The sequence below is a fragment of the Lonchura striata genome, chromosome 2 (genome assembly GCF_046129695.1).
Source record: "Lonchura striata isolate bLonStr1 chromosome 2, bLonStr1.mat, whole genome shotgun sequence".
In the NCBI taxonomy this organism is placed as follows: Eukaryota; Metazoa; Chordata; class Aves; order Passeriformes; family Estrildidae; genus Lonchura; species Lonchura striata.
The window spans coordinates 85,472,293-85,486,256 of NC_134604.1; the positions used below are offsets into that span (position 1 = coordinate 85,472,293).

Sequence of the window (13,964 nt, forward strand, 5' to 3'; positions counted from 1 at the left end):
AGGAATTCAGCAGAGCTTTGTTCCAGATTCTGGATTCGGTGCCTTCAGAGAAGCAGTGCCAGCATGCAACAGAAACAGACAGAAATTAGGTAGAGCTAATTGGAAACCTTCCTTTGAAACAAAACATAGATAGAAGATTAACTGAATTTAGGATGTCAAATTTCTCATTTGAGAAACACTGGCAGATGTGAAGCATAGGAAGGTGATCAGAACAGGCAAGGGGTCCCATGGATTTCAAGATGTGCATCTCAGGGAAAATATATCTAACAGATCTACTTTGGACAAAGTTTTCCATGGCTTCGAGATGCCTTGAAGCGGGAAAATGTCTTATCTTCTGGATCATGTCCACCATTTACCATGCTATACAGATATCCATGGATGCAGCAGGACTGGATCCTGCTGGATTAGCATACTTTCTATGGAAGACAGTACCTGAAAGCTCTGCAACCTTGGTTCTGACCACTTCAGGAATAGTAAAGGGTGATTCACTTCCAATCTTTCCTTTGGTGGCTCTTGAAAATCATTGAATCTGATGGAATTAACAGTTGCTTTCTATTTGCTTTAGAGTTGGGACTCTGGTGCTGGATGTTCTGGGACAGGCTCAGGCAGTGCAATATTGCACAGTAAGGGAGGCTCAGAGACACACATGAAGCCTACTTTTTGCAAGTTCAATGAAATCAATGGTTTTGTAGTTTTGCTGAGGCTAGGCTTCAGTCTTCCATGAAGTGTAATTCCATTCAGCAAGGGAAGGTTTCTAATCCTGGAAAATATTTCCAATCTCATGTGTTTTGGGACTGAGCGACATTTTTAAAGAAAGGGAGAATGCCAAAAGCAGGCAGCCCACATTGCACTTATCACCACTATTTCCTAACTGTCAAATGTAAGCTGTGCTGGAAAGGAGATTGAAAAATGTTCAAATATAAAACTGGAAGAAGGTGTTATTATTAGTTTATTTTGGACTACTATTTTGGGTTGCTCTGTTGCTGTTTTGTTTTAGTAATTGAATTTGCTGTTTATGAATCATGTGCATGAGGTCCCTGCCACTGATTAAGAATACTAGCTTAGGGCACTAGGAAAACAAAACAAAACAAATCAAAAAACAAACTGAGCTAAATAAAAAAATAAACATTATTCAATTTATTGTCCACATCAGATGCTGTAACTTGTACCCACAAGATTAGTAGTGACAGAACAACTTAGTGCTGTATCATGTCCAGCCAGAGTCTGATACAGAAGGGCTGGTGGTGTGGTGGAAATCCCTTGTGTTGGGAGGCAGCACTAGCAGAGAAGGGGCAGCTCAACACATTGACTGGTGCTCAGGCCCTGAGTTCAAGCTTTTCATCTATGGTTCCTAAGACTGGCAGTGCTGCTGAGACAGTGTCTTTCTCTCAGGCAAAAGGAACAAGAAAAGGCAGTGGGAAAATTGCACGTTATTTCCACTCTGAAGTGTTTTAGCCCATGAAAACCAGTAGAATCAGCGTGGATACTACTATTTGAGTCTATTTTTTACACATGAGAACTGAGGTCTGGAGTGCAAGTTATCAAGCTTGTTTAAAAACACTCCTCTTAATAGTAGCAAAAGGGCTTTTCCTGCTTTCTTAGTCTTATTGGACTGTAGAATAAATGAAGTGTTTAATAAAAAAATAATTCTAGACTACAAAATGCACAGATGTGGGTATGTTTGTGTTGTATTTGATAACTGCTTTGCAAAGAAGCAACTTCATGCTTAGTAACTCTTCATAATGAAAGCTTTTGCATTGTCAGGGGTTATGGGTTTGAAAAGCCAAAACTGGCACAGCCACCCCCATTTTGGTGCTGCTGCTATGGATGTGCCTCTTCAGTGCCAGGCTTTTAGGTACTTCTCTCTCAGTTATTCCTGATATGCTACCACTAAGGCTTGCTGTGCTGAACTGTCTGTTGGCTTCAGTGCTCCCATTATGCCTTGCTGTCCAGCTCTGTCCTTTTTTGAAACCAGTGAGCCAAATAGCTCCAGGTGTAAGGGAAAGAAGAGCTCTTGCAGCATGGAATTGGCACAGCCAGTGTCCTCACGTTGCAGAGGAATCAAAGAAAAGCAGTGGGGAGAGAAAAACTCTGTGCTGTGTTTTCCTGTGCAGCACCGCTGAAGGTAGCATGATGTCTGAAGCATGTCTGACTAAATTGAATCTCTGGAAAAGGTTTCAGAAGATTCAGAGCTGGTGATGAGATGAAACCTGAGTGATCCTTTCTCAGTGACTCATCTGTGGATCAGCAGCTGACTACAGAGGAAATTTCACACTTTGCTGTCTCTTCTTTTGACTGCTTTTGCATCACATTTTATTTCAGATAAGGCACTGTAAATAGTATTCCTCACTGAATTGTTCCAGCCTATCACAGTAAACCATAGTTACTAAGACAAACACGGGATGCTGCTTTTTTTTGTGTATAACCAGTTTTCATACACGTACTTGTTTGGGATTGAAAACTCTCTTTTGAAAGCCTTGATGCTCTGCCTCATATATGATGGCAAGCTCTTAGATCAAGGAAGAAATTAATTTTTATTTTTCATAAAATATTTCTCCTGACATGGTATTGATGCTTAAATTAAAGTCTTCTGATTGTAGAAAAACTGTCAGAAAAGAATAGGTGGTCTCTAAAAATGTTTCCTTTGAAAATTGATCGCCATTGTTACAAATCAATTCCATTTATCCTGTTTGTGTTGGCAGATTGAGGCTTCAATTGTAGCTCTCAATGCTTTCAGTTCTGCTACATAAGTTGTTAATTTTAAATAGGGCTCAGATAAAGCCTAATTTATGGCTAAATCAGCATGAGAGAGCTTTAAGGCAAGACTGTTCTCACTTGTTGTTCACTCTTGTGGTAGAGGCTGCTTGTATACTCAAATGGTGAGCATGTGTTTTGGACATTGCTCCTTCTGGGTCAATCCACAGGCTTATGTGATATATGATAAAGTCCCCTGCTGAAAACATTGCTTTTTGGTTAAAACTGTGGCAATTTCTGTTTTCAGTTTAGCGGGACCAAAAGTTCAGCCCCAGCGTATCAATCAGGAGGGCAACAATCACACAAGCTCATTCAAGCTTCAAACCCCCAATGGTTGTCAGACATGTTGGAAGAGCTTCTTCTGACAAGAATAATGCAATAACCCTTTATAAAAAGGCCCTTCTCATCAGACAGTGTCTGCAAGTTTTTTTAGTTCTGGAGATTCCTGGCTCCAACCCCCGCTGTTGGCCAAGGCAGCAGCTTCCCACCAAGCATTGCTGAGAATAGAGGCTCAGGCCACTTACATCTACTTAGCAGTTTTGTTAATTGTAGCAACCCTTCTCATAAGTGGGATTTTAATGTGAAAATTAATATCCGGACTTCTGTGGAAGAATTATCACTCAGTTTAAATTGGGAAGTATGAGAATAGCAAAACTGGCAGCATTCTCCTGTGTATCTTCATCTTTCCTAGATACTTTTTTCAGTGTTTTTTTTAACAATGGGAGATTTTTATATCACCACTGTGATGAGTAGGTACCAAATTTTGAAATCTATCTGTCAAGGGTGATAAGCACAGTTCTTGTGGGAAGAAAACTCATCCTGTAGCTCATGGTGGGGACATTTATTGTGCAATGAGACTCATGCACATAACTAGTTTTGTTTTGCAACCACTTTGCACATGTATGAATCTTGCAAATCCTGAGACAGTAAGAAGGATTGTACGTGCAATTCATAGGACATCTGAGAGACTGTAACAATCCATATAATGTGAAATACAGGGCAAAGGAGGACTATGCATTTGTTTCCTTTTCTTCCTCCACTGAAATACATTAAGGCTAATTGTAAAACTTCATTATTACTTGATAAACAGTGAGAATAATATGGAAATTCCTATTTAGTTTGCTTCTTCATACTTTCCCTGTTTTTCAAGGTCTTTCCATCTTCCCAGTTCTGCTGGTTATCATGGGCTCATCTACTAAGTTGATATAACATAATTACCTCTTCTATTTTTTTATACTTATTAATTAATATAAATATATCTAAATGGCAGTGAGAGAAGTATCAACTTTTAGACTCAGGGATAACTCTCAACACTATAATTTTTGTTTTGCCTGCAGTTTCAAATTATTTTTAAATATCCAAGGCATAATGTGGTCAATGTATTTCTCTTTAAGCACAGATAAAACTTAAGGTTTGATTGCATGTTTTTCTACATGTTGGAAAGCCATTTATGCATAAGTAAAGAAGGTGAAAGAGGCAGGCACTGATCTCGTCTCTCTGGTGACCAGTGAAGTGATAGGCCTGAAGCTGTGTCAGAGGAGGTGTGGGTTGGATATTAGAAAAAAGTTCTTATCCCAGAGAGTATTTGGGCACTGGAACAGCTCCCCAGGGAAGTGGTCACAGCACCATCCTGACAGAGTTCAAGGACTTTTGGACAGCTCTTAGGTACAAGCTGTGACCCTTGGGGACAGTGCTGTGCAGAGTCAGGAGTCAGACCAAATGATGCTTCTGGGTCCCTTCCAACTCACAATATTCTGTGAATCTGTATCTACTTAAAGACTAATTTTGATGTAAAATAATGCAAGACTAACTACAGAGCTTTTCATTATGTTATTTAAACCCCCTATTTGCATTTATATTGCTTCACATGATGGGAAGGGTTTACATGGTATTTGAAAATTTGGGATTGATGAACAAGTAAACATACCTATGGGGTTTGAACAAAATGCTTCCTATTTTTGAGAAAATGCTCCCTCTGAAAGACTTATGAGGAAAAGGAGATTTCATTTTAACATATTCTTTAAAATTTATGGAATATTAAACAGAGAACTAAATGAACTTGAAACAATTCAGATTTTATCTAATAATAAATCAAGGCTTATGGTAGTTTTCTGGCCCTAGTAAAGTGCTTTCAAACTGGCTTAAAAGTTGAATTTTTAAAAAAAAATATTGGAGAAAGGTATTTAATAGCATATATTTTGTTTTTTAAACTAGAATAGCTAACATCTAAATGAGCCCCAATCCTAGGCAGAATCAAGAAGTAGATTTAGGACTTCTCAGATATAATAAGGCACTGAAGTTTTGGACCTGGAACACATAATCCAGTTGAGTCCACTGGTGATATGGTGTTCCTCCAAGAGCAAGGAGCAGGTTTTTTGTGAACCTTGTCTTAATTCTCCTCCTTCTAGCTTCATTTAGGTGAGTCACAGTCATTTTTGGGTAATGACATTAGGCTGATGGGGTATTTGAATTTTTTACTATACTGTAATATGTATAGTTCAGAAATGGTGAACCTTCAAAAGTGAATCTGCTTCTCAATGTGCACTTTTGTGAGATTCAGTCACTTCACCCTGGTGCAGAAGCTGTAATTACTCAAAGGTGGGAGGGATGGAGTTGGATAAAAATTTATTCTGAAACAAGAGTACTGATTTTGCATATTTGTATCCATGCTGATTCAGCAGTGAATTAATTAATGATTTGGTACTCAGCTGCTTTCATCTGTTTTGATTCACTTACTGGAAAACACTCCAAGGAAACCACCAACCCTTGCTTGTGTTGGGGAGGAGATGTGAAAACCATACATGGAGACCATAGTGAAGAAATGGGAAGGAATGGCTTCAGTGGAGAAAGAAGGCTAAAAAAAAGAATGGAAGCACAGGGTTGGCAGACAAGTGAAAAAAGGGAAATACTTTGTACTTTGGTTAAAGAAGGATGGTTAAGAATTAATGAGAAATTGGACAAATCCTCAGTTTCCTCTCTAATTTATTAACAGCTTTTGAGAGTAAAGCCTGCAATTAGCATTTTGGGGAGAATTTCCACTGCACAGAATGCCATTTTTGAGCCAGATGATAACATTGTATTCTAAGGCTCATACAGAATAAAACTAAATTTTATCAAAGACATTGGCCTTGTTTGCCATGCGTAGCCATGACTGCCTGTAATCCAGTCAGCTACTTTTCTTAATCTATACCTGGGGTAACATTTTCCCTGGAGCCACTGAGCAGCACTCGTGTTCACTCATGGAGGATTTTGCCTTCCCTGTATATTCAGACAAGCATGAGGTGACTTGCACAGGTTACCCTGCCATTATTGGTTTGCTTCTTTATTTGTTGAGAGAGCTTGTGTACCTTTGTCAAAGTAATTTAAATCATTGCTGAAATGATTCTAAAGTCATGTTTATGTGCAAATACTGTTTAGCATGCTGCATGCATTAAGTATTCATACTTTAAGACATCACCTTAAGATTGTCACAAAGTATTAGCATATAGTGCTCTAATGTTGTCAACAGCTTAGGTGGTTTATTCAAAACATCTGAAGGAATCAGTTTGAGAGAATAAATCTCAGGAGTATCTGTGGACCAGAGGCTGATTTAGCTTTTGCAGACCCCTTCTTCTCTCCATCTGCTCCTTCCTCATATTTGACATGCAAGCCTGTTGCTCCATTAGAAAAGAGCTGAATTTCTAAATTATGTTTCCAAATATGTTTCATTTGACATTTTGTGAAAAACATATACTGTCATACAGCTTCATAGGACATACTGGTATCTTCAGAAAAACAATTTACACAAAAGTTGCTACTTACCTGACTGCCTTTCTGGTTTGATTTCTAGAGGCAGTAACAAACAGGGAAAAGTTGACACATCAAAGGCAGTAGCTGTGTTAAGGTGGCATGTGAAGTTGGCAGATAAGGTGAAGAAGGCTATGACATGCAAGGAAATAATAGGAACAGAATTAATTCCTTCATCAAGAGAAGCCTGAATGCATAGGTGTACCCTCCATAATACAGGCTTTCAACTGACAGCTCACAACAGTCGAGGTTTGGTGTAGAAGGACAAAGTACCCAGGATGGGCTGATGTCTGTGTATATGTAGGTGGCAGACAAAATCAGGAGAGATCAGGAAATGCTGAGGGAAAGAAGAGTTGATGGCAGGGCTCTAGGGCTGAAGCCCACCACAATGGTCTCTGCTATGACATTTTTAGTAAGCTGAAGGATGTTTCTCAAAGCCTAGGAGGAGATGGGAAAGATGACATTTGATGCCATGGGGGTCTGGATGAGAGATTTAGTTTTAAGCTTCACAAGGAAAAAACATGTTGTTGAGATATTTTACGCATTGCGCATTGTCTAAAAAATACCCTGATTATAATTTGTACTCTAAGTGGAGAAAAAAAGAACAGAAGAAACTGAATAATTTTTTTCAGAGACCACCATAAGAAGTGATGATATCCATAACTGTATTTTACACTTGTGTTTATTCCCTGGTTACAGAGACTGCTCAACAGCGTGAACTCCCTTCTACAAACTTCGAGGTATTACTTTTGTACCCAAAGGGTTTCTGCGATGGAGAAAATAAATTCTTCTTAACCACCACTAAAGTATCTCCATGCCATTATTTTTGTTCATATTGTTTATTTTTATTTATAGGCACTCATCAGCATAATGTGTCATTGCCTACAGCAGCACGATTTGTTAGATACCTTAGATATTTTTTTGCTACTTGCCTGTATATCATTCATAGCATTTTACATTCTTTTTTTTCCCATTTATAAGCGCCTTGGCAAAGCATTACTGATATACTATCATAATTGTCTTCCCTGAGATAAGCTGAAGCATCAATAATTGATGAAGGAAATATCCATTTCACATAATTTCAATAGGAGTGAAAAAAGTTAAATGCATATGGACAGACACATAGCTGCGCATACTTCTAATCCATCACACAGCTTGCAGAGGACGTGGTATCAGATGACTGTGCAAACTTCAGAAGTCTGTGACAATAGTCTGTTTTTACAATCACTTTTAAACTGATGCTTCTAAAATGAGATGTTTAACTGCTACACAGTTGACACAGCTAGATCATGTGGCAGGTTAGAAAAAGGTATTAATAATTGTGTGATGAATTATGGATGAATAAATTGCATATGTAAAACTGGAAATTATCCTGTATTCTATGATTCACTAGCTATTTCTGACACAGAGAACTAAATTCTCTTGAACAGAGTAACACATGTGTTATCTGTCTGAAAATACCCATCACGTGACATTTTTTTACCTTTAGCCTTCATTTTCCTTGTCCCAAAACTGGCAGAAAATTTGGAGCTGATCCCTGCATTACCTGTATTGACTGCAAATATTTCAGCATGTAGGGCCTGGGCCTGGGGGTTGTGCTGCCCCACCAATGAAACTATCAAATACTGATTCAGACACTATTGCTTGGAACTTCTCCTCAGTGCCACTCATAGGAACTCTTCTGGACTGAAGGAGCCATACACATCTCTGTGCTGCTCCTCTTTTACCACTTGGGAGGACTGAAGAGTCTGGCTCAGATTTTAAGACTCTAAATGATCAGGAGCTTTTTCTTTATTACTGAAAATGTCATGCTCTGTACTTGGAAATTTATATGGGGTATTGATGATTTTTGTATGGAGCTCTCTGGGATATGGCTGACCAGGGACTTGCTTTATTGTCTATCAGGGTGATGTGTAGTCCTTGACTGGGTATGGGTTACTGTTAACACAAACATTGACCTTACTTTATTTGCAGTTGCTATTAAATTAAGCAATGTATTATTAGTACTAAACAAAATATCTACATAGAAATCGCTGTCAAGTTTCTCTCAACAAGACTTTGACTTTGTTAGCATAATAAATACATTTTGTGCTAAACACTGGTCACTTGCTTCTGGAATAGGGCAATGAAAGGAAAGAGTCCTTCCTAGTTCCTTAATTCACCCACTTTTCCTCTATGCCTTAATTCCATTGGTTTTTAAGATCAATCACTCAGACAGAAAATCTCTACAGTTAAAAATTGTCATGATTGGAAAACTCTGCAAATTACTTTGGAAGGAAAACTTCAGGAGATAAGTTGTAAATAAGTTCTGTGATTATAAAATACAGAGTTCAGCACATCAGAACTGTTCTTGTGATTTTAGCAAACTTCACAGGCACTTTTTTTTATCTTATTTTAGATCACAATTAGGAAAAAAAAAAATCCAGCCAGTTTAATTTAATTTCCTACTGTAGCAGAGAGACGATCCATCCCTTACTCTCTCCCTCCATTGCCAGCAGTGCAGAGGTTTCACTGAACTGCACCGTCCTTTAACATGTGGCTGGTTCACAGGGAGAAGAAAATGGTGGAGTTTGCCAAGTACAGTTTTGTACTGGATGTTTGGTAGTATGATAATAACCCTGTTTGTAAAAGTATTTAAGCACTTGCCTACTTTTAGGCAGCTGAATAGTGCCATTTCTTTTTTAAGATTATCACATGCTTAAAAATAATTACATTATTTTTCTAGATCTGTATGGGTTTGGAGATTTACATACACCCACATTCTACTCATCAATGTCAAGTCTTTTGAAAGAATTTATGTTTCTATTTTTTCCCCCCAGGTGGACACCCATGGAAACATTCTGCTAACATCGCTTGAAATTCACAATGAGGTGGCAAGCAACGAGGTCACCACCAGCATTACAGAAGCCCGAAATTCAACTATATCCTTTGACAGCTCAGGAATCCAGTACAGAAAACAAAGCTCACATCGTGAAAGCCTTGGGAGGCGTTCGTCAGAAAGAACAGGCTCCCACAGCAAGAGGGGCCATTTACGAAGAAGGTCTTCGCAATTAAAAATAAAAATCCCCGATCTAACAGATGTGAATGCCATCGACAGATGGTCAAGAATGGTGTTTCCATTCACATTTTCTCTTTTCAACTTAATTTACTGGCTATACTATGTTAACTGAGTGACTTAGTTTTTTTAAAGGACTTCAATAACAAGTGAAGTACTACTTGCTTGCAGAGTTTATATATATATTTATATATATATTTATATATAAAAAAATATATATATGAACTTTTACTATGTAGACCATACTCATGTATGTGTGAATACATGTAGCAAAGAACTGTATGTACTTAAAAGCACATACTGCATAGCAAAAGAATATGTATGCACACACACATGAACACATTCATTCTGAGGTTATGGACACTTTAACATGGAATGCACTTCACAGGAACTTTTTAAATTGAAAGGCAGGTGTCATCAAAGAAGCAAGCCTTGAGAAAGTAAGTGTTATATATTACCACTACAAAACTTTGATTGTCATAGAAATTTTTGAACAGTTGTAATCATGTATAAAGTCAGTACTTAGTAACATCCTTTGTAAATGCTGTCATACACACTAATCATAAAGCAGTAGAGTTACACTGGTAAGTTTAAAATAAGTTATTTATATTGCAGATCCATCAACTACCATTTCATCAAGCAAAATTTATTTTTCTTTGCTAAATTATTTTGGGTTTATATTAATAATTCGTATTTCCCAGTCCAGGATGGACATAGTTTTTAATGATCTCTTGCTTTCTCTTCTGCAGCAAGCAAGCTGATAATGGGAGTGTTGTAGGTCTTTGGAGACATATACAGGTTTATAATATTTCAAACAAGCATTTTAAGTGTCCATCAACAGTGACATGAATCTTTTGTAAGTACTGTAAATGTACAGCACATTTTCCTTCCCTTGGACTGGTTCCAGCTGCTATGTAATTTTGAAAAAGAACAGCACATTTCTAGTATAATTTAGCTGAGAATTCAACTACTGTCAATGTGCTCTACGTCTGCTGTAGATTTAAAGATTGCTATTCCAGTGAAAGCATAGAAGATGTCTCAGGTTATTTGTTACTTCAACATGAAATCACGTAGCTGTAGCGGTTTTTAAACATGCATTCATATTATTTAACATTCTTATAACATTGTATGTTGATGTAAAATATATTTGCATAATATGCATATAAGTATATTTTCTCAATAATTTTCTTCCCTGTGCTTGCTATTGTGGCCGCATGTTATGTCATATTTTGTTTCTGTGATAAGTTTTTATTCTCTAGAGTTGAGCAAATAGAGCACTTCCAATACTTCGATTCAGTAATGGAGCATTTTCATATTTTATTTATATACTGAAAGTATATGCTTACACTTACCAAGGTAGTGTGCTGCCATCACAGATCACAAGAGTATGTTTTGTTTCAGCATTAACTGTTAATGTTTCAGCATTAACATACCCTTCATGCAAATGTAACCATTTTAATTTTGATCTCAGTTTGTTCCCTCACTGGGATTCCAGCTTTTTTTAGTCTAGTAGATTGTAGTCATCAAGGTATGCCAATTTCAGATCTGTAAACCTAATTTGTTATTTAGCAGAACTAAATCTTTCTAAAGAAAAGAAGATATATTTTTTGTAAACAGTGTTTCTATCATGTACATTCTCAAATAACAACAAATACAGTAGCATAAATAGATCTAAAAAAATAGAATTCAGGCTTAGCCCTGACAGTTCTCTGCATGCAAAATTCCTGTGGACATCAATGGGATTTTTGACAGAGAGCTTTGGTTGCTAGCTGGAGACTTATATGGGCAAAAATATGTGTGAATATACATCTAGCAAAACCACCAAATATGAATGAAGCTGAAAAGGCCGTCCTGGCTCTGTAACAACCACCTCCTGTTCTCGCTAGGGCTTGATTTACCAGTGAGTAGAGCACTGATTCTTGGGTTGCTGCCGTTTACAGCCCATTACTGTTCCCACCCCTATTTGCAGCTGAACTGTGAAACTTTGGACTGCAATTGCAGCCTGGTTTGCAAAGGTGTTTCAGTTCCATCCCCAAGGCTGCTCCTTGAGCAGGGACGGGCTGGGTGCATTGCCTTGCAGCGCCGCTGCAGCGCGATCCCCAGCCGGGAATGTTGACCGGAACCCGGCTGCTGCCGTGGGCAGGATCAGCGCCGCAGTCCTGCTGCATCCTTGGCAGTGGTGCCAAGTGGCTGAAGCTGCAGTTTTTAAGCACTGTATCTGCAGACAACTACACAGTATGAAGAGCCTCAAAGGAACCCATAGAGCTGGAGCAGAAAAACGTGGTGTTTAAAAGCTCCTCAGTATTAAGTCCCATTGGTAAAGCGCAATGTTTTGTGAGATCTCTAATATCTCTCCAAACTGTGAAGGTATTATAGAGCACATTGTCACCTTTATAATCAAAGTAACTAACAATTAATACCCTCCCAAATTACATATTAGATAGAATTGTTGAAAACCTCTCCCAAGTTTTTATCTTAATAGTAAAATATGTTTAAACAACACACTATCTCATTTTAATAAAAATTATAAATGCCAGGGTTTGCTTTAGAAAAGTTCCCCTACTGAAATAATCTCCAAGCAAGTCTTCCTGTAAGTGCCCTAAAATAACTACCCTAAGAAGTTGGATTTGAGAATGGTCCTGCCATCATGATTTAACCACAGCACTCTTTTCTTCAAGCCCCACCTCCTAGAAATCACAGAGCCAGGCAGAAACCTTCAATAAGAAGTGAGTTTTTTGCTGTGATAGAAAGGTATATTCCAAATCCCACTGAAATTAGTTCTTCAGTGGCTTCAACCAGAATTTCCAAGAAGGCAGAAAATTACTCTCTGCACAGAGCAAAGAGGCAATGTGGATTTTTCGGGGACCTGCATGTGCAAGAGGGCTGAGTCTCTGAGAACTCTCTCCCTCTCTTAGCCTTTGCACTACTGGAGGGCAGCAGGTTACTGCAGCCCCCTTCAGGGAACTGTACTCCCCATCTTGCCTGTCCTTGCAAAAAGTAGGCAGTTGCACATTTCAGCTTTTTCAAAAGATTTCACATTCATTGGTTTAGTCACAAACAGCTTTAACCTTGAACAGATCCATGTCTTGGTTTGACTTGAAAAAAGCCAGGAAAATCTCATATCTTACACACACATTTTTTGTGCCTTTTTTTGCCAATTCTGTTCCTACAGCCCCAGCACAACTTCTTACACACAAAAACACACACGTACAACCATGTGTTAAGAACAGTGTTTGCCTTGACCTCCCATTTTCTCTTGACCCTGTGCACTAGCTGCAGTATATTATTTTAACCATAGATTGCTTTAAGACTAAAAACACTAATTTCAATTAAATCACACCAGAGTATTGTATTTCATAGCTAATTAACTCCTTTGTAACTCAACACTACTATAAATAACATTTACACATAATTTGTTTATAAAAGGCATTGAAAAAAGGAAAACTGGAACTATCTTCTGTTATATTGAAAGGGTCAATAAACAGTAGAAATATTATGGTGGTTTTACTCCATGTTGATTTCATCCCATTGTAAAGATAAACTAAAAAAAAACCAATCCTTTTTGCTTACGGCACAGCTATGTATTTTTGGTATTCTTCTGCAGTGAAAAAAAAGAATAGTAAAATGGAACGATGAAGAGATGCTTTATGAAAATATTGATGAATGAATACTAATTTATTAAAAAGGATTTAAAAATTATTTTGTTGTTTTTTTTTTTTCTGTGACTGGAGGAGCATGATGACTGTTTAGCCAAATTTAATCTTAAATAGCATGTAATTATTTGTCTTACACATTTTACAGAAAAAGACGAAATATGGAAGCATTTTCTAAACAACACACAAATAGAAGAAGAGCTTCTGGAGCATTGAACAACTATATTTCCTAGTGCTTTATACAGTAGATAAAGGAAGAGAGAAACACAACATCCACTGACTTAGCAAGATTCTTAATAGCAAACCAATCTGTCTTCAGGCTGTGGCATTGCCAGTTAAGAGCAAAAAGTTTGTTCTGTGTTTTGTATGAAAAAGCCTGCTTCTACCCAGGACACAAAAGAGTTTTTTAATATCAAACCAAGACAATATTTATTTATATGTTTTAGTAATCAAGTACTGTGTTCATTAAATTTTTTATTGCTAAGTAAGTTATTTTAGAGAAGTGAGGATACAGAGGATTTTGTGGAAGCAGGTTTTAAAGACACCTTGCTATTAGTGCTACAACCCCTTCCCCAGAACAAAAAAATACCTTGAAAATTTGGAAAGCAGGAACAAGCTGTCATATGCTTGCTTAAATTTCATAGTAGCTAATGATATATGTCACAATTTTTAAAAGCAGATGAAATATTCAGCACCATAGTAACGGCCTTTTAAAT

General features: G+C 37.6%; 1 protein-coding gene across 1 annotated transcript in view; it reads left to right on the forward strand.

Moving 5' to 3' along the window:
• Positions 1 to 13,294, forward strand: part of GABRB3 (gamma-aminobutyric acid type A receptor subunit beta3) — a 114,602-nt gene extending 101,308 nt beyond the window's left edge. Inside the window, exon 9 of the mRNA XM_021546709.2 lies at positions 9,360 to 13,294. Coding sequence (XP_021402384.1) covers positions 9,360 to 9,710 — 351 coding nt within the window. The 3' untranslated portion in view covers positions 9,711 to 13,294. The remainder of the gene's footprint in view (positions 1 to 9,359) is intronic.
• The last annotated feature ends 670 nt before the right edge of the window (positions 13,295 to 13,964 follow it).